The following is a 22,107-nucleotide window of genomic DNA, read 5'->3' as shown; positions in this document are numbered from 1 at the left end:
AGGACTAGACCAGGTCTAAACCAGGACTAAACCAGGACTAAACCAGGACTAAACCAAGACTAAACCAGGTCCAAACCAGGACTAAAGCAGGACTAAACCAGGACTAAACCAGGACTAAACCAGGTCTAAACCAGGTCTAAACCAGGACTAAAGCAGGACTAAACCAGGACTAAACCAGGACTAAACCAGGTCTAAACCAGGTCTAAACCAGGCCTAAAGCAGGACTAAACCAGGACTAAACCAGGACTAAACCAGGTCTAAACCAGGTCTAAACCAGGACTAAACCAGGAATAAAGCAGGACTAAACCAGGACTAAACAAGGACTAAAGCAGGACTAAAGCAGGACTAAACCAGGACTAAAGCAGGAATAAACCAAGACTAAACCAGGACTAAAGCAGGACTAAACCAGGACTAAACCAGGACTAAAGCAGGACTAAACCAGGTCTAAACCAGGCCTAAACCAGGTCTAAACCAGGACTAAACCAGGACTAAAGCAGGACTAAACCAAGACTAAACCAGGACTAAAGCAGGACTAAACCAGGACTAAACCAGGACTAAAGCAGGACTAAACCAGGACTAAACCAGGACTAAAGCAGGTCTAAACCAGGACAAACCAGGACTAAACCAGGACTAAACCAGGTCTAAACCAGGACTAAACCAGGACTAAACCAGGTCTAAACTAGGACTAAACCAGGACTAAACCAGGACTAAACCAGGTCTAAACCAGGACTAAACCAGGTCCAAACCAGGACTAAACCAGGTCTAAACCAGGACTAAACCAGGACTAGACCAGGTCTAAACCAGGACTAAATCAGGTCTAAACCAGGACTAAACCAGGTCTAAACCAGGTCTAAACCAGGACTAAACCAGGACTAAACCAGGTCTAAACCAGGACTAAACCAGGACTAAACCAGGACTAAACCAGGTCTAAACCAGGACTAAACCAGGTCCAAACCAGGACTAAACCAGGTCTAAACCAGGTCTAAACCAGGACTAAACCAGGACTAAACCAGGACTAAACCAGGTCTAAACCAGGTCTAAACCAGGACTAAACCAGGACTAAACCAGGACTAAACCAGGTCTAAACCAGGACTAAACCAGGACTAAACCAGGACTAAACCAGGTCTAAAACAGGACTAAACCAGGTCTAAACCAGGTCTAAACCAGGACTAAACCAGGTCTAAACCAGGACTAAACCAGGACTAAAACCAGGACTAAAACCAGGACTAAAGCAGGACAAAACCAGGACAAAACCAGGACTAAACCAGGACTAAACCAGGACTAAACCAGGACTAAACCAGGACTAAAGCAGGACTAAACCAGGACAAAACCAGGACTAAAGCAGGACTAAACCAGGACTAAACCAGGACTAAAGCAGGACTAAACCAGGACTAAACCAGGACTAAAGCAGGACTAAAGCAGGACTAAAGCAGGTCTAAACCAGGCCTAAAGTAGGACTAAACCAGGACTAAACCAGGTCTAAACCAGGACTAAAGCAGGACTAAAGCAGGTCTAAACCAGGCCTAAAGTAGGACTAAACCAGGACTAAACCAGGACAAAACCAGGACTAAACCAGGACTAAACCAGGACTAAACCAGGACTAAAGCAAGACTAAACCAGGACAAAACCAGGACTAAAGCAGGACTAAACCAGGACTAAACCAGGACTAAAGCAGGACTAAAGCAGGACTAAACCAGGACTAAACCAGGACTAAACCAGGACTAAAGCAGGACTAAACCAGGACTAAACCAGGACTAAACCAGGACTAAACCAGGACTAAACTAGGACTAGAGCAGGACTAAACCAGGACAAAACCAGGTCTAAACCAGGACTAAACCAGGACTAAACCAGGACTAAACCAGGACTAAAGCAGGACTAAACCAGGACTAAACCAGGACTAAACCAGGTCTAAACCAGGTCTAAACCAGGCCTAAAGCAGGACTAAACCAGGACTAAACCAGGACTAAACCAGGTCTAAACCAGGTCTAAACCAGGACTAAACCAGGAATAAAGCAGGACTAAACCAGGACTAAACAAGGACTAAAGCAGGACTAAAGCAGGACTAAACCAGGACTAAAGCAGGAATAAACCAAGACTAAACCAGGACTAAAGCAGGACTAAACCAGGACTAAACCAGGACTAAAGCAGGACTAAACCAGGTCTAAACCAGGCCTAAACCAGGTCTAAACCAGGACTAAACCAGGAATAAAGCAGGACTAAACCAGGACTAAACAAGGACTAAAGCAGGACTAAAGCAGGACTAAACCAAGACTAAACCAGGACTAAAGCAGGACTAAACCAGGACTAAACCAGGACTAAAGCAGGACTAAACCAGGACTAAACCAGGACTAAAGCAGGACTAAACCAGGTCTAAACCAGGACTAAACCAGGACTAAACCAGGACCAAACCAGGACTAAACCAGGACTAAACCAGGTCTAAACCAGGACTAAACCAGGACTAAACCAGGTCTAAACCAGGACTAAACCAGGACTAAACCAGGACTAAACCAGGACTAAACCAGGTCTAAACCAGGACTAAACCAGGTCCAAACCAGGACTAAACCAGGTCTAAACCAGGACTAAACCAGGACTAGACCAGGTCTAAACCAGGACTAAATCAGGTCTAAACCAGGACTAAACCAGGTCTAAACCAGGTCTAAACCAGGACTAAACCAGGACTAAACCAGGTCTAAACCAGGACTAAACCAGGACTAAACCAGGACTAAACCAGGTCTAAACCAGGACTAAACCAGGTCCAAACCAGGACTAAACCAGGTCTAAACCAGGTCTAAACCAGGTCTTAACCAGGACTAAACCAGGACTAAACCAGGACTAAACCAGGTCTAAACCAGGACTAAACCAGGACTAAACCAGGACTAGACCAGGTCTAAACCAGGACTAAAACCAGGACTAAAGCAGGACTAAACCAGGCCGAAAGCAGGACTAAACCAGGCCGAAAGCAGGACTAAACCAGGACTAAACCAGGACTAAACCAGGACTAAAACCAGGACTAAAGCAGGACAAAACCAGGCCTAAAGCAGGACTAAACCAGGACTAAACCAGGACTAAAGCAGGACTAAAGCAGGACTAAACCAGGTCTAAACCAGGACTAAACCAGGACTAAACCAGGACTAAACCAGGACTAAACCAGGTCTAAAACAGGACTAAACCAGGTCTAAACCAGGTCTAAACCAGGACTAAACCAGGTCTAAACCAGGACTAAACCAGGACTAAAACCAGGACTAAAGCAGGACAAAACCAGGACAAAACCAGGACTAAACCAGGACTAAACCAGGACTAAACCAGGACTAAACCAGGACTAAAGCAGGACTAAACCAGGACAAAACCAGGACTAAAGCAGGACTAAACCAGGACTAAACCAGGACTAAAGCAGGACTAAACCAGGACTAAACCAGGACTAAAGCAGGACTAAAGCAGGACTAAAGCAGGTCTAAACCAGGCCTAAAGTAGGACTAAACCAGGACTAAACCAGGTCTAAACCAGGTTCAAACCAGGACAAAACCAGGTCTAAAGCAGGACTAAACCAGGACTAAACCAGGACTAAACCAGGACTAAACCAGGTCTAAACCAGGTATAAACCAGGACTAAACCAGGACTAAACCAGGACTAAACCAGGTCTAAAACAGGACTAAACCAGGTCTAAACCAGGTCTAAACCAGGACTAAACCAGGTCTAAACCAGGACTAAACCAGGACTAAAACCAGGACTAAAGCAGGACAAAACCAGGACAAAACCAGGACTAAACCAGGACTAAACCAGGACTAAACCAGGACTAAAGCAAGACTAAACCAGGACAAAACCAGGACTAAAGCAGGACTAAACCAGGACTAAACCAGGACTAAACCAGGACTAAACCAGGACTAAACCAGGACTAAACCAGGTCTAAACCAGGACTAAACCAGGACTAAACCAGGACTAAACCAGGTCTAAACCAGGACTAGAGCAGGACTAAACCAGGACAAAACCAGGACTAAACCAGGACTAAACCAGGACTAAACCAGGACTAAACCAGGACTAAACCAGGACTAAAGCAGGACTAAACCAGGACTAAACCAGGACTAAACCAGGACTAAAGCAGGACTAAAGCAGGACTAAACCAGGACTAAACCAGGACTAAACCAGGACTAAACCAGGACTAAAGCAGGACTAATGTCTGTGTTGCCCAGAAGGCTCACGTATTATGTGACTGCTCTGAGCAATCAGAGTGAGAGTTGGCAGAGTGGAGCAGAGTGAGCTATAGATTAAAAAGCTGTTTTTAAGAACTTTAAGGTCATTAGAACAGATCCCTGGACTGACCACGCTGTAGCTGGAGTTGTGCTGGAGTGTGACTCTGGAGGAGGACGGCAGCAGCTCCAGGGAGAGGATGCCCCCCTCAGGAGAGAAGAGGAACAGGCCTGAAAAAGAAGGATATTTGTATTGTTCGGCCCGAGCCCCAGAAGGGCAGAGGGCCTATTGCAACTGTCTGACCAAACACCCTGGTCAGTACAGTGAACTAGCCCGAAGGCATGGATCATGCATACTTACTCCTGCTATGACACAAATAGTCAACAATGAGTGAATGAGCGCAGCCCATTCACTCATTGTTGACAACAGAAGCGCTGCATTCCTCCAAAAACCCTCCTGGCATCGTCCTGTACGCGAGAGTCCATGCTGCAGGCATGTGGTGGGGCGCCCCGTCACATGTGGCGGGGCGCCCCACCACATGTGGCAAGGCGCCCCGTCACATCAATAAATTGATTTGATTTGATTTGATGGAGAGTCACGAGCGCGTAATGATGATTCCAGCCCATATATATATATATATATATATATATATATATATATATTTATATATATATATATATATATATATATATATATATATTGTTCTCGCTAAAAATATATATATATATATTTTTTTTCTTCTGCTCTTTGACCCTGAACTCAAAAAACCAAACTTTGCCCAAAATTCAGAATCGGCGAAAAATAAATAAATTCGGCGACTGCTGTTGTCATGGTGACTGTGAATGCTGTTGTCATGGTGACTGTAACTGCTGTTGTCATGGTGACTGTAACTGCTGTTGTCATGGTGACTGTGAATGCTGTTGTCATGGTGACTGTGACTGCTGTTGTCATGGTGACTGAGACCGCTGTTGTCATGGTGACTGAGACTGCTGTTGTCATGGTGACTGAGACCGCTGTTGTCATGGTGACTGTGACTGCTGTTGTCATGGTGACTGAGACTGCTGTTGTCATGGTGACTGTGACTGCTGTTGTCATCGCGACTGAGACTGCTGTTGTCATGGTGACTGAGACTGCTGTTGTCATGGTGACTGAGACCGCTGTTGTCATGGTGACTGTGAATGCTGTTGTCATGGTGACTGTGACTGCTGTTGTCATGGTGACTGAGACCGCTGTTGTCATGGTGACTGAGACTGCTGTTGTCATGGTGACTGAGACTGCTGTTGTCATCGCGACTGTGAATGCTGTTGTCATGGTGACTGTGACTGCTGTTGTCATGGTGACTGAGACCGCTGTTGTCATGGTGACTGAGACTGCTGTTGTCATCGCGACTGAGACTGCTGTTGTCATGGTGACTGAGACTGCTGTTGTCATGGTGACTGTGACTGCTGTTGTCATGGTGACTGAGACCGCTGTTGTCATGGTGACTGAGACTGCTGTTGTCATGGTGACTGAGACTGCTGTTGTCATGGTGACTGAGACCGCTGTTGTCATGGTGACTGAGACTGCTGTTGTCATGGTGACTGAGACTGCTGTTGTCATCGCGACTGTGAATGCTGTTGTCATGGTGACTGTGACTGCTGTTGTCATGGTGACTGAGACGGCTGTTGTCATGGTGACTGAGACTGCTGTTGTCATCGCGACTGAGACTGCTGTTGTCATGGTGACTGAGACTGCTGTTGTCATGGTGACTGAGACCGCTCTTGTCATGGTGACTGTGAATGCTGTTGTCATGGTGACTGTGACTGCTGTTGTCATGGTGACTGAGACGGCTGTTGTCATGGTGACTGAGACTGCTGTTGTCATGGTGACTGAGACTGCTGTTGTCATCGCGACTGTGAATGCTGTTGTCATGGTGACTGTGACTGCTGTTGTCATGGTGACTGAGACCGCTGTTGTCATGGTGACTGAGACTGCTGTTGTCATCGCGACTGAGACTGCTGTTGTCATGGTGACTGAGACTGCTGTTGTCATGGTGACTGTGACTGCTGTTGTCATGGTGACTGAGACCGCTGTTGTCATGGTGACTGAGACTGCTGTTGTCATGGTGACTGAGACTGCTGTTGTCATGGTGACTGAGACTGCTGTTGTCATGGTGACTGAGACTGCTGTTGTCATGGTGACTGTGACTGCTGTTGTCATGGTGACTGAGACTGCTGTTGTCATGGTGACTGAGACCGCTGTTGTCATGGTGACTGTGACTGCTGTTGTCATGGTGACTGAGACTGCTGTTGTCATGGTGACTGTGACTGCTGTTGTCATGGTGACTGTGACTGCTGTTGTCATGGTGACTGTGACTGCTGTTGTCATGGTGACTGTGACTGCTGTTGTCATGGTGACTGAGACTGCTGTTGTCATGGCGACTGAGACTGCTGTTGTCATGGTGACTTACACTGCTGTTGTCATGGTGACTGTGACTGCTGTTGTCATGGTGACTGTGACTGCTGTTGTCATGGTGACTGAGACTGCTGTTGTCATGGTGACTGAGACCGCTGTTGTCATGGTGACTGTGACTGCTGTTGTCATGGTGACTGAGACTGCTGTTGTCGTGGTGACTGAGACCGCTGTTGTCATGGTGACTGTGACTGCTGTTGTCATGGTGACTGTGACTGCTGTTGTCATGGTGACTGTGACTGCTGTTGTCATGGTGACTTAGACTGCTGTTGTCATGGTGACTGTGACTGCTGTTGTCATGGTGACTGTGACTGCTGTTGTCATGGTGACTGTGACTGCTGTTGTCATGGTGACTGAGACCGCTGTTGTCATGGTGACTGAGACTGCTGTTGTCATGGTGACTGAGACTGCTCTTGTCATGGTGACTGAGACCGCTGTTGTCATGGTGACTGTGACCGCTGTTGTCATGGTGACTGTGACTGCTGTTGTCATGGTGACTGTGACTGCTGTTGTCATGGTGACTGTGACTGCTGTTGTCATGGTGACTGTGACTGCTGTTGTCATGGTGACTGTGACTGCTGTTGTCATGGTGACTGAGACTGCTGTTGTCATGGTGACTGAGACCGCTGTTGTCATGGTGACTGTGACTGCTGTTGTCATGGTGACTGAGACTGCTGTTGTCATGGTGACTGAGACCGCTGTTGTCATGGTGACTGTGACCGCTGTTGTCATGGTGACTGTGACTGCTGTTGTCATGGTGACTGTGACTGCTGTTGTCATGGTGACTGTGACTGCTGTTGTCATGGTGACTTAGACTGCTGTTGTCATGGTGACTGTGACTGCTGTTGTCATGGTGACTGTGACTGCTGTTGTCATGGTGACTGAGACCGCTGTTGTCATGGTGACTGAGACCGCTGTTGTCATGGTGACTGTGACCGCTGTTGTCATGGTGACTGAGACTGCTGTTGTCATGGTGACTGTGACTGCTGTTGTCATGGTGACTGTGACTGCTGTTGTCATGGTGACTGAGACTGCTGTTGTCATGGTGACTGTGACTGCTGTTGCCATGGTGACTTAGACTGCTGTTGTCATGGTGACTGTGACTGCTGTTGTCATGGTGACTGAGACCGCTGTTGTCATGGTGACTTAGACCGCTGTTGTCATGGTGACTGTGACTGCTGTTGTCATGGTGACTTAAACTACTGTTGTCATGGTGACTTAGACTGCTGTTGTCATGGTGACTGTGACTGCTGTTGTCATGGTGACTGTGACTGCTGTTGTCATGGTGACTGTGACTGCTGTTGTCATGGTGACTGAGACCGCTGTTGTCATGGTGACTGAGACTGCTGTTGTCATGGCGACTGAGACTGCTGTTGTCATGGTGACTGAGACTGCTGTTGTCATGGTGACTGAGACTGCTGTTGTCATGGTGACTGTGACTGCTGTTGTCATGGTGACTGAGACTGCTGTTGTCATGGTGACTGAGACCGCTGTTGTCATGGTGACTGTGACTGCTGTTGTCATGGTGACTGAGACTGCTGTTGTCATGGTGACTGTGACTGCTGTTGTCATGGTGACTGTGACTGCTGTTGTCATGGTGACTGTGACTGCTGTTGTCATGGTGACTTAGACTGCTGTTGTCATGGTGACTGTGACTGCTGTTGTCATGGTGACTGAGACCGCTGTTGTCATGGTGACTTAGACCGCTGTTGTCATGGTGACTGTGACTGCTGTTGTCATGGTGACTTACACTGCTGTTGTCATGGTGACTTAGACTGCTGTTGTCATGCTGACTGTGACTGCTGTTGTCATGGTGACTGTGACTGCTGTTGTCATGGTGACTGAGACTGCTGTTGTCATGGTGACTGTGACTGCTGTTGTCATGGTGACTGTGACTGCTGTTGTCATGGTGACTGAGACTGCTGTTGTCATGGTAACTGTGACTGCTGTTGTCATGGTGACTGTGACTGCTGTTGTCATGGTGACTTAGACTGCTGTTGTCATGGTGACTGTGACTGCTGTTGTCATGGTGACTTAGACTGCTGTTGTCATGGTGACTGTGACTGCTGTTGTCATGGTGACTGAGACTGCTGTTGTCATGGTGACTTTGACTGCTGTTGTCATGGTGACTGAGACTGCTGTTGTCATGGCGACTGAGACTGCTGTTGTCATGGTGACTGAGACTGCTGTTGTCATGGTGACTGAGACTGCTGTTGTCATGGTGACTGTGACTGCTGTTGTCATGGTGACTGAGACTGCTGTTGTCATGGTGACTGAGACCGCTGTTGTCATGGTGACTGTGACTGCTGTTGTCATGGTGACTGTGACTGCTGTTGTCATGGTGACTGAGACTGCTGTTGTCATGGTGACTGTGACTGCTGTTGTCATGGTAACTGTGACTGCTGTTGTCATGGTGACTGAGACTGCTGTTGTCATGGTGACTGTGACTGCTGTTGTCATGGTGACTGTGACTGCTGTTGTCATGGTGACTGAGACTGCTGTTGTCATGGTGACTGTGACAGCTGTTGTCATGGTGACTCTGACTGCTGTTGTCATGGTGACTGTGGATGCTGTTGTCATGGTGACTGAGACTGCTGTTGTCATGGTGACTTAGACTGCTGTTGTCATGGTGACTGTGACTGCTGTTGTCATGGTGGCTGTGACTGCTGTTGTCATGGTGACTTAGACTGCTGTTGTCATGGTGACTTTGACTGCTGTTGTCATGGTGACTGAGACTGCTGTTGTCATGGTGACTGTGACTGCTGTTGTCATGGTGACTGTGACTGCTGTTGTCATAGTGACTGTGACTGCTGTTGTCATGGTGACTTTGACTGCTGTTGTCATGGTGACTGAGACTGCTGTTGTCATGGTGACTGTGACTGCTGTTGTCATGGTGACTGTGACTGCTGTTGTCATAGTGACTGTGACTGCTGTTGTCATGGTGACTTAGACTGCTTTTGTCATGGTGACTTTGACTGCTGTTGTCATGGTGACTGTGACTGCTGTTGTCATGGTGACTGAGACTGCTGTTGTCATGGTGACTGTGACTGATGTTGTCATGGTGACTGAGACTGCTGTAGTCATGGTGACTGTGACTGCTGTTGTCATGGTGACTGAGACTGCTGTTGTCATGGTGACTGTGACTGCTGTTTTCATGGTGACTGAGACTGCTGTTGTCATGGTGACTGTGAATGCTGTTGTCATGGTGACTGTGACTGCTGTTGTCATGGTGACTCTGACTGCTGTTGTCATGGTGACTGTGGATGCTGTTGTCATGGTGACTGAGACTGCTGTTGTCATGGTGACTTAGACTGCTGTTGTCATGGTGACTGTGACTGCTGTTGTCATGGTGGCTGTGACTGCTGTTGTCATGGTGACTTAGACTGCTGTTGTCATGGTGACTTTGACTGCTGTTGTCATGGTGACTGAGACTGCTGTTGTCATGGTGACTGTGACTGCTGTTGTCATGGTGACTGTGACTGCTGTTGTCATAGTGACTGTGACTGCTGTTGTTATGGTGACTGAGACTGCTGTTGTCATGGTGACTGAGACTGCTGTTTTCATTGTGAGTGAGACCGCTGTTGTCATGGTGACTGTGACTGCTGTTGTTATGGTGACTGTAACTGCTGTTGTCATGGTGACTGTGACTGCTGTTGTCATGGTGACTGAGACCGCTGTTGTCATGGTAACTGAGACTGCTGTTGTCATGGTGACTGTGACTGCTGTTGTCATGGTGACTGAGACTGCTGTTGTCATGGTGACTGTGACTGATGTTGTCATGGTGACTGAGACTGCTGTATTCATGGTGACTGTGACTGCTGTTGTCATGGTGACTGAGACTGCTGTTGTCATGGTGACTGTGACTGCTGTTTTCATGGTGACTGAGACTGCTGTTGTCATGGTGACTGTGAATGCTGTTGTCATGGTGACTGTGACTGCTGTTTTCATGGTGACTGTGACTGCTGTTGTCATGGTGACTGTGAATGCTGTTGTCATGGTGACTGTGACTGCTGTTGTCATGGTGACTGAGACTGCTGTTGTCATGGTGACTGTGACCGCTGTTGTCATGGTGACTGAGACTGCTGTTTTCATGGTGACTGTGACTGCTGTTGTCATGGTGACTTAGACTGCTGTTGTCATGGTGACTGTGACTGCTGTTGTCATGGTGGCTGTGACTGCTGTTGTCATGGTGACTTAGACTGCTGTTGTCATGGTGACTTTGCTGCTGTTGTCATGGTGACTGAGACTGCTGTTGTCATGGTGACTGTGACTGCTGTTGTCATGGTGACTGTGACTGCTGTTGTCATAGTGACTGTGACTGCTGTTGTTATGGTGACTGAGACTGCTGTTGTCATGGTGACTGAGACTGCTGTTGTCATTGTGACTGAGACCGCTGTTGTCATGGTGACTCTGACTGCTGTTGTTATGGTGACTGTAACTGCTGTTGTCATGGTGACTGTGACTGCTGTTGTCATGGTGACTGAGACCGCTATTGTCATGGTAACTGAGACTGCTGTTGTCATGGTGACTGTGACTGCTGTTGTCATGGTGACTGAGACTGCTGTTGTCATGGTGACTGTGACTGATGTTATCATGGTGACTGAGACTGCTGTAGTCATGGTGACTGTGACTGCTGTTGTCATGGTGACTGAGACTGCTGTTGTCATGGTGACTGTGACTGCTGTTTTCATGGTGACTGAGACTGCTGTTGTCATGGTGACTGAGACCGCTGTTGTCATGGTAACTGAGACTGCTGTAGTCATGGTGACTGTGACTGCTGTTGTCATGGTGACTGAGACTGCTGTTGTCATGGTGACTGTGACTGCTGTTTTCATGGTGACTGAGACTGCTGTTGTCATGGTGACTGTGACTGCTGTTGTCATGGTGACTGTGACTAGTGTTGTCATGGTGACTGTGACTGCTGTTGTCATGGTGACTTAGACTGCTGTTGTCATGGTGGCTGAGACTGCTGTTGTCATGGTGACTGTGACTGCTGTTGTCATGGTGACTGTGACTGCTGTTGTTATGGTGACTGTGACTGCTGTTGTGGTGGTGACTGTGAATGCTGTTGTCATGGTGACTGTGACTACTGTTGTCATGGTGACTGAGACTGCTGTTGTCATGGTGACTGTGACTGCTGTTGTCATGGTGACTGTGACTGCTGTTGTCATGGTGGCTGTGACTGCTGTTGTCATGGTGACTTAGACTGCTGTTGTCATGGTGACTGTGACTGCTGTTGTCATGGTGACTGAGACTGCTGTTGTCATGGTGACTGTGACTGCTGTTGTCATGGTGACTGAGACTGCTGTTGTCATGGTGACTGAGACCGCTGTTGTCATGGTGACTGAGACCACTGTTGTCATGGTGACTGTGACTGCTGTTGTCATGGTGACTGTTACTGCTGTTGTCATAGTGACTGTGACTGCTGTTGTTATGGTGACTGAGACTGCTGTTGTCATGGTGACTGAGACTGCTGTTGTCATTGTGACTGAGACCGCTGTTGTCATGGTGACTGAGACCGCTGTTGTCATGGTGACTGTGACTGCTGTTGTCATGGTGACTGAGACCGCTGTTGTCATGGTGACTGAGACCGCTGTTGTCATGGTGACTGTGACTGCTGTTGTTATGGTGACTGTAACTGCTGTTGTCATGGTGACTGTGACTGCTGTTGTCATGGTGACTGAGACCGCTGTTGTCATGGTGACTGTGACTGATGTTGTCATGGTGACTGACACTGCTGTTGTCATGGTGACTGTGACTGATGTTGTCATGGTGACTGAGACTGCTGTAGTCATGGTGACTGTGACTGCTTTTGTCATGGTGACTGAGACTGCTGTTGTCATGGTGACTGAGACTGCTGTTGTCATGGTGACTGTGACTGATGTTGTCATGGTGACTGAGACTGCTGTTGTCATGGTGACTGTGACTGCTGTTGTCATGGTGACTGAGACTGCTGTTGTCATGGTGACTGAGACCGCTGTTGTCATGGTGACTGTGACTGCTGTTGTCATGGTGACTGTGACTGCTGTTGTCATGGTGACTGTGACTGCTGTTGTCATGGTGACTGAGACTGCTGTTGTCATGGTGACTGTGACTGCTGTTGTCATGGTAACTGTGACTGCTGTTGTCATGGTGACTGAGACTGCTGTTGTCATGGTGACTGTGACTGCTGTTGTCATGGTGACTGTGACTGCTGTTGTCATGGTGACTGAGACTGCTGTTGTCATGGTGACTGTGACAGCTGTTGTCATGGTGACTCTGACTGCTGTTGTCATGGTGACTGTGGATGCTGTTGTCATGGTGACTGAGACTGCTGTTGTCATGGTGACTTAGACTGCTGTTGTCATGGTGACTGTGACTGCTGTTGTCATGGTGGCTGTGACTGCTGTTGTCATGGTGACTTAGACTGCTGTTGTCATGGTGACTTTGACTGCTGTTGTCATGGTGACTGAGACTGCTGTTGTCATGGTGACTGTGACTGCTGTTGTCATGGTGACTGTGACTGCTGTTGTCATAGTGACTGTGACTGCTGTTGTTATGGTGACTGAGACTGCTGTTGTCATGGTGACTGAGACTGCTGTTTTCATTGTGAGTGAGACCGCTGTTGTCATGGTGACTGAGACTGCTGTTGTCATGGTGACTGTGACTGCTGTTGTCATGGTGACTGTGACTGCTGTTGTTATGGTGACTGTAACTGCTGTTGTCATGGTGACTGTGACTGCTGTTGTCATGGTGACTGAGACCGCTGTTGTCATGGTAACTGAGACTGCTGTTGTCATGGTGACTGTGACTGCTGTTGTCATGGTGACTGAGACTGCTGTTGTCATGGTGACTGTGACTGATGTTGTCATGGTGACTGAGACTGCTGTAGTCATGGTGACTGTGACTGCTGTTGTCATGGTGACTGAGACTGCTGTTGTCATGGTGACTGTGACTGCTGTTTTCATGGTGACTGAGACTGCTGTTGTCATGGTGACTGTGAATGCTGTTGTCATGGTGACTGTGACTGCTGTTTTCATGGTGACTGTGACTGCTGTTGTCATGGTGACTGTGAATGCTGTTGTCATGGTGACTGTGACTGCTGTTGTCATGGTGAATGAGACTACTGTTGTCATGGTGACTGTGACCGCTGTTGTCATGGTGACTGAGACTGCTGTTTTCATGGTGACTGTGACTGCTGTTGTCATGGTGACTTAGACTGCTGTTGTCATGGTGACTGTGACTGCTGTTGTCATGGTGGCTGTGACTGCTGTTGTCATGGTGACTTAGACTGCTGTTGTCATGGTGACTTTGACTGCTGTTGTCATGGTGACTGAGACTGCTGTTGTCATGGTGACTGTGACTGCTGTTGTCATGGTGACTGTGACTGCTGTTGTCATAGTGACTGTGACTGCTGTTGTTATGGTGACTGAGACTGCTGTTGTCATGGTGACTGAGACTGCTGTTGTCATTGTGACTGAGACCGCTGTTGTCATGGTGACTCTGACTGCTGTTGTTATGGTGACTGTAACTGCTGTTGTCATGGTGACTGTGACTGCTGTTGTCATGGTGACTGAGACCGCTATTGTCATGGTAACTGAGACTGCTGTTGTCATGGTGACTGTGACTGCTGTTGTCATGGTGACTGAGACTGCTGTTGTCATGGTGACTGTGACTGATGTTATCATGGTGACTGAGACTGCTGTAGTCATGGTGACTGTGACTGCTGTTGTCATGGTGACTGAGACTGCTGTTGTCATGGTGACTGTGACTGCTGTTTTCATGGTGACTGAGACTGCTGTTGTCATGGTGACTGAGACCGCTGTTGTCATGGTAACTGAGCCTGCTGTAGTCATGGTGACTGTGACTGCTGTTGTCATGGTGACTGAGACTGCTGTTGTCATGGTGACTGTGACTGCTGTTTTCATGGTGACTGAGACTGCTGTTGTCATGGTGACTGTGACTGCTGTTGTCATGGTGACTGTGACTAGTGTTGTCATGGTGACTGTGACTGCTGTTGTCATGGTGACTTAGACTGCTGTTGTCATGGTGGCTGAGACTGCTGTTGTCATGGTGACTGTGACTGCTGTTGTCATGGTGACTGTGACTGCTGTTGTCATGGTGACTGTGACTGCTGTTGTGGTGGTGACTGTGAATGCTGTTGTCATGGTGACTGTGACTACTGTTGTCATGGTGACTGAGACTGCTGTTGTCATGGTGACTGTGACTGCTGTTGTCATGGTGACTGTGACTGCTGTTGTCATGGTGGCTGTGACTGCTGTTGTCATGGTGACTTAGACTGCTGTTGTCATGGTGACTGTGACTGCTGTTGTCATGGTGACTGAGACTGCTGTTGTCATGGTGACTGTGACTGCTGTTGTCATGGTGACTGAGACTGCTGTTGTCATGGTGACTGAGACCGCTGTTGTCATGGTGACTGAGACCACTGTTGTCATGGTGACTGTGACTGCTGTTGTCATGGTGACTGTTACTGCTGTTGTCATAGTGACTGTGACTGCTGTTGTTATGGTGACTGAGACTGCTGTTGTCATGGTGACTGAGACTGCTGTTGTCATTGTGACTGAGACCGCTGTTGTCATGGTGACTGAGACCGCTGTTGTCATGGTGACTGTGACTGCTGTTGTCATGGTGACTGAGACCGCTGTTGTCATGGTGACTGAGACCGCTGTTGTCATGGTGACTGTGACTGCTGTTGTTATGGTGACTGTAACTGCTGTTGTCATGGTGACTGTGACTGCTGTTGTCATGGTGACTGAGACCGCTGTTGTCATGGTGACTGTGACTGATGTTGTCATGGTGACTGACACTGCTGTTGTCATGGTGACTGTGACTGATGTTGTCATGGTGACTGAGACTGCTGTAGTCATGGTGACTGTGACTGCTTTTGTCATGGTGACTGAGACTGCTGTTGTCATGGTGACTGAGACTGCTGTTGTCATGGTGACTGTGACTGATGTTGTCATGGTGACTGAGACTGCTGTAGTCATGGTGACTGTGACTGCTGTTGTCATGGTGACTGAGACCGCTGTTGTCATGGTGACTGAGACCGCTGTTGTCATGGTGACTGTGACTGCTGTTGTTATGGTGACTGTAACTGCTGTTGTCATGGTGACTGTGACTGCTGTTGTCATGGTGACTGAGACCGCTGTTGTCATGGTGACTGTGACTGCTGTTGTCATGGTGACTGACACTGCTGTTGTCATGGTGACTGTGACTGCTGTAGTCATGGTGACTGTGACTGCTTTTGTCATGGTGACTGAGACTGCTGTAGTCATGGTGACTGTGACTGCTGTTTTCATGGTGACTGAGACTGATGTTGTCATGGTAACTGAGACTGCTGTTGTCATGGTGACTGTGACTGCTGTTGTCATGGTGACTGACACTGCTGTTGTCATGGTGACTGTGACTGATGTTGTCATGGTGACTGACACTGCTGTAGTCATGGTGACTGTGACTGCTTTTGTCATGGTGACTGAGACTGCTGTTGTCATGGTGACTGTGACTGCTGTTTTCATGGTAACTGAGACTGCTGTTGTCATGGTGACTGTGACTGCTGTAGTCATGGTGACTGTGACTGCTGTTGTCATGGTGACTGTGACTGCTGTTGTCATTGTGACTGTGACTAGTGTTGTCATGGTGACTGTGACTGCTGTTGTCATGGTGACTGAGACTGCTGTTGTCATTGTGACTGAGACCGCTGTTGTCATGGTGACTGAGACCGCTGTTGTCATGGTGACTGTGACTGCTGTTGTCATGGTGACTGAGACCGCTGTTGTCATGGTGACTGAGACCGCTGTTGTCATGGTGACTGTGACTGCTGTTGTCATGGTGACTGAGACTGCTGTTGTCATGGTGACTGTAACTGCTGTTGTTATGGTGACTATAACTGCTGTTGTCATGGTGACTCTGACTGCTGTTGTCATGGTGACTGAAACCGCTGTTGTCATGGTAACTGAGACTGCTGTTGTCATGGTGACTGTGACTGCTGTTGTCATGGTGACTGTGACTGCTGTTGTCATGGTGACTGTGACTGATGTTGTCATGGTGACTGAGACTGCTGTAGTCATGGTGACTGTGACTGCTGTTGTCATGGTGACTGTGACTGCTGTTGTCATGGTGACTGTAACTAGTGTTGTCATGGTGACTGTGACTTCTGTTGTCATGGTGACTGAGAATGCTGTTGTCATGTTGACTGTGACTGCTGTTGTCAGGGTGACTGAGACTGCTGTTGTCATGGTGACTGTGACTACTGTAGTCATGGTGACTGTGACTGCTGTTGTCATGGTGACTGTGACTGCTGTTGTCATGGTGACTGTGACTAGTGTTGTCATGTTGACTGTGACTGCTGTTGTCATGGTGACTGAGACTGCTGTTGTCATGGTGACTGTGACTGCAGTTGTCATGGTGACTGAGACTGCTGTTGTCATGGTGACTGTGACTGCTGTTTTCATGGTGACTGTGAATGCTGTTGTCATGGTGACTGTGACTGCTGTTGTCATGGTGACTGAGACTGCTGTAGTCATGGTGACTGTGACTGCAGTTGTCATGGTGACTGAGACTGCTGTTGTCATGTTGACTGTGACTGCTGTTTTCATGGTGACTGTGACTGCTGTTCTCATGGTGACTGTGACTGCTGTTGTCATGGTAACTGTGACTAGTGTTGTCATGGTGACTGTGACTTCTGTTGTCATGGTGACTGAGACTGCTGTTGTCATGGTGACTGTGACTGCTGTTGTCATGGTGACTGAGACTGCTGTTGTCATGGTGACTGTGACTGCTGTAGTCATGGTGACTGTGACTGCTGTTGTCATGGTGACTGTGACTGCTGTTGTCATGGTGACTGTGACTAGTGTTGTCATGGTGACTGTGACTGCTGTTGTCATGGTGACTGAGACTGCTGTTGTCATGGTGACTGTGACTGCAGTTGTCATGGTGACTGAGACTACTGTTGTCATGGTGACTGTGACTGCTGTTTTCATGGTGACTGTGAATGCTGTTGTCATGGTGACTGTGACTGCTGTTGTCATGGTGACTGAGACTGCTGTTGTCATGGTGACTGTGACCGCTGTTGTCATGGTGACTGTGACTGCTGTTGTCATGGTGGCTGTGACTGCTGTTGTCATGGTGACTTAGACTGCTGTTGTCATGGTGACTTTGACTGCTGTTGTCATGGTGACTGAGACTGCTGTTGTCATGGTGGCTGTGACTGCTGTTGTCATGGTGACTGTGACTGCTGTTTTCATGGTGACTGTGACTGCTGTTGTCATAGTGACTGTGACTGCTGTTGTTATGGTGACTGAGACTGCTGTTGTCATGGTGACTGAGACTGCTGTTGTCATTGTGACTGAGACCGCTGTTGTCATGGTGACTGTGACCGCTGTTGTCACGGTGACTGTGACTGCTGTTGTCATGGTGACTGAGACCGCTGTTGTCATGGTGACTGTGACTGCTGTTGTTATGGTGACTGTAACTGCTGTTGTCATGGTGACTGTGACTGCTGTTGTCATGGTGACTGAGACCGCTGTTGTCATGGTAACTGAGACTGCTGTTGTCATGGTGACTGAGACCGCTGTTGTCATGGTGACTGTGACTGCTGTTGTCATGGTGACTGAGACCGCTGTTGTCATGGTGACTGAGACCGCTGTTGTCATTGTGACTGCTGTTGTCATGGTGACTGAGACTGCTGATGTCATGGTGACTGTAACTGCTGTTGTTATGGTGACTGAGACTGCTGTTGTCAGGATGACTGTGACTGCTGTTGTCATGGTGACTGAGACCGCTGTTGTCATGGTGACTGTGACTGCTGTTGTCATGGTGACTGAGACCGCTGTTGTCATGGTGACTGAGACTGCTGTTGTCATGGTGACTGTGACTGCTGTTGTCATGGTGACTGTGACTGCTGTTGTCATGGTGACTGAGACTGCTGTTGTCATGGTGACTGTGAATGCTGTTGTCATGGTGACTGTGACTGCTGTTGTCATGGTGACTGAGACTGCTGTTGTCATGGTGACTGTGACTGCTGTTGTCATGGTGACTTAGACTGCTGTTGTCATGGTGACTTTGACTGCTGTTGTCATGGTGACTGTGACTGCTGTTGTCATGGTGACTGAGACCGCTGTTGTCATGGTGACTGTGACTGCTGTTGTTATGGTGACTGTAACTGCTGTTGTCATGGTGACTGTGACTGCTGTTGTCATGGTGACTGAGACCGCTGTTGTCATGGTAACTGAGACTGCTGTTGTCATGGTGACTGAGACCGCTGTTGTCATGGTGACTGTGACTGCTGTTGTCATGGTGACTGAGACCGCTGTTGTCATGGTGACTGAGACCGCTGTTGTCATTGTGACTGCTGTTGTCATGGTGACTGAGACTGCTGTTGTCATGGTGACTGTAACTGCTGTTGTTATGGTGACTGTAACTTCTGTTGTCATGGTGACTGAGACCGCTGTTGTCATGGTGACTGAGACTGCTGTTGTCATGGTGACTGTGACTGCTGTTGTCATGGTGACTGTGACTGCTGTTGTCATGGTGACTGTGACTGCTGTTGTCATGGTGACTGAGACCGCTGTTGTCATGGTGACTGTGACTGCTGTTGTCATGGTGACTGAGACCGCTGTTGTCATGGTGACTGAGACTGCTGTTGTCATGGTGACTGTGACTGCTGTTGTCATGGTGACTGTGACTGCTGTTGTCATGGTTACTGTGACTGCTGTTGTCATGGTGACTGAGACTGCTGTTGTCATGGTGACTGAGACAGCCTCTGTCATGGTGACTGAGACTGCTGTTGTCATGGTGACTGAGACTGCTGTTGTCATGGTGACTGCTGTTGTCATGGTGACTGTGACTGCTGTTGTCATGGTGACTGAGACCGCTGTTGTCATGGTGACTGTGACTGCTGTTGTCATGGTGACTGTGACTGCTGTTGTCATGGTGACTGAGACTGCTGTTGTCATGGTGACTGAGACAGCCTCTGTCATGGTGACTGAGACTGCTGTTGTCATGGTGACTGAGACTGCTGTTGTCATGGTGACTGACTGATGTTGTCATGGTGACTGAGACTGCTGTAGTCATGGTGACTGAGACTGCTGTTGTCATGGTGACTGAGACCGCTGTTGTCATGGTGACTGAGACCGCTGTTGTCATGGTGACTGTGACTGCTGTTGTTATGGTGACTGTAACTGCTGTTGTCATGGTGACTGTGACTGCTGTTGTCATGGTGACTGAGACCGCTGTTGTCATGGTGACTGTGACTGATGTTGTCATGGTGACTGACACTGCTGTTGTAATGGTGACTGTGACTGCTGTAGTCATGGTGACTGTGACTGCTTTTGTCATGGTGACTGAGACTGCTGTTGTCATGGTGACTGTGACTGCTGTTTTCATGGTGACTGAGACTGATGTTGTCATGGTAACTGAGACTGCTGTTGTCATGGTGACTGTGACTGCTGTTTTCATGGTGACTGACACTGATGTTGTCATGGTAACTGAGACTGCTGTTGTCATGATGACTGTGACTGCTGTAGTCATGGTGACTGTGACTGCTTTTGTCATGGTGACTGAGACTGCTGTTGTCATGGTGACTGTGACTGCTGTTTTCATGGTGACTGAGACTGATGTTGTAATGGTGACTGAGACTGCTGTAGTCATGGTGACTGTGACTGCTTTTGTCATGGTGACTGAGACTGCTGTTGTCATGGTGACTGTGACTGCTGTTTTCATGGTGACTGAGACTGATGTTGTCATGGTAACTGAGACTGCTGTTGTCATGGTGACTGTGACTGCTGTTGTCATGGTGACTGACACTGCTGTTGTCATGGTGACTGTGACTGATGTTGTCATGGTGACTGACACTGCTGTAGTCATGGTGACTGTGACTGCTTTTGTCATGGTGACTGAGACTGCTGTTGTCATGGTGACTGTGACTGCTGTTTTCATGGTGACTGAGACTGCTGTTGTCATGGTGACTGTGACTGCTGTAGTCATGGTGACTGTGACTGCTGTTGTCATGGTGACTGTGACTGCTGTTGTCATTGTGACTGTGACTAGTGTTGTCATGGTGACTGTGACTGCTGTTGTCATGGTGACTGAGACTGCTGTTGTCATTGTGACTGAGACCGCTGTTGTCATGGTGACTGAGACCGCTGTTGTCATGGTGACTGTGACTGCTGTTGTCATGGTGACTGAGACCGCTGTTGTCATGGTGACTGAGACCGCTGTTGTCATGGTGACTGTGACTGCTGTTGTCATGGTGACTGAGACTGCTGTTGTCATGGTGACTGTAACTGCTGTTGTTATGGTGACTGTAACTGCTGTTGTCATGGTGACTCTGACTGCTGTTGTCATGGTGACTGAAACCGCTGTTGTCATGGTAACTGAGACTGCTGTTGTCATGGTGACTGTGACTGCTGTTGTCATGGTGACTGTGACTGCTGTTGTCATGGTGACTGTGACTGATGTTGTCATGGTGACTGAGACTGCTGTAGTCATGGTGACTGTGACTGCTGTTGTCATGGTGACTGTGACTGCTGTTGTCATGGTGACTTTAACTAGTGTTGTCATGGTGACTGTGACTTCTGTTGTCATGGTGACTGAGACTGCTGTTGTCATGTTGACTGTGACTGCTGTTGTCATGGTGACTGAGACTGCTGTTGTCAGGGTGACTGTGACTACTGTAGTCATGGTGACTGTGACTGCTGTTGTCATGGTGACTGTGACTGCTGTTGTCATGGTGACTGTGACTAGTGTTGTCATGTTGACTGTGACTGCTGTTGTCATGGTGACTGAGACTGCTGTTGTCATGGTGACTGTGACTGCAGTTGTCATGGTGACTGAGACTGCTGTTGTCATGGTGACTGTGACTGCTGTTTTCATGGTGACTGTGAATGCTGTTGTCATGGTGACTGTGACTGCTGTTGTCATGGTGACTGAGACTGCTGTAGTCATGGTGACTGTGACTACAGTTGTCATGGTGACTGAGACTGCTGTTGTCATGGTGACTGTGACTGCTGTTTTCATGGTGACTGTGACTGCTGTTCTCATGGTGACTGTGACTGCTGTTGTCATGGTAACTGTGACTAGTGTTGTCATGGTGACTGTGACTTCTGTTGTCATGGTGACTGAGACTGCTGTTGTCATGGTGACTGTGACTGCTGTTGTCATGGTGACTGAGACTGCTGTTGTCATGGTGACTGTGACTGCTGTAGTCATGGTGACTGTGACTGCTGTTGTCATGGTGACTGTGACTGCTGTTGTCATGGTGACTGTGACTAGTGTTGTCATGGTGACTGTGACTGCTGTTGTCATGGTGACTGAGACTGCTGTTGTCATGGTGACTGTGACTGCAGTTGTCATGGTGACTGAGACTGCTGTTGTCATGGTGACTGTGACTGCTGTTTTCATGGTGACTGTGAATGCTGTTGTCATGGTGACTGTGACTGCTGTTGTCATGGTGACTGAGACTGCTGTTGTCAT

The 22,107-nt window shown here is 48.3% G+C and overlaps 1 protein-coding gene across 1 annotated transcript in view; it reads right to left on the bottom strand.

Moving 5' to 3' along the window:
- Positions 1-22,107, bottom strand: part of LOC140355543 (platelet-derived growth factor receptor beta-like) — a 203,523-nt gene that overhangs the window by 127,911 nt on the left and 53,505 nt on the right. Inside the window, exon 3 of the mRNA XM_072440166.1 lies at positions 4,318-4,415. Within this exon, the coding sequence (XP_072296267.1) occupies positions 4,318-4,415 (98 nt within the window). The remainder of the gene's footprint in view (positions 1-4,317; positions 4,416-22,107) is intronic.

The sequence above is a fragment of the Eucyclogobius newberryi genome, unplaced genomic scaffold (assembly GCF_026437365.1).
Source record: "Eucyclogobius newberryi isolate DKJ021-1_F unplaced genomic scaffold, fEucNew1.0.hap1 SCAF_110, whole genome shotgun sequence".
Classification (NCBI taxonomy): Eukaryota; Metazoa; Chordata; class Actinopteri; order Gobiiformes; family Gobiidae; genus Eucyclogobius; species Eucyclogobius newberryi.
Note: the sequence above shows the minus strand (reverse complement) of the source record. Positions and strands in the feature narration are given on the sequence as shown.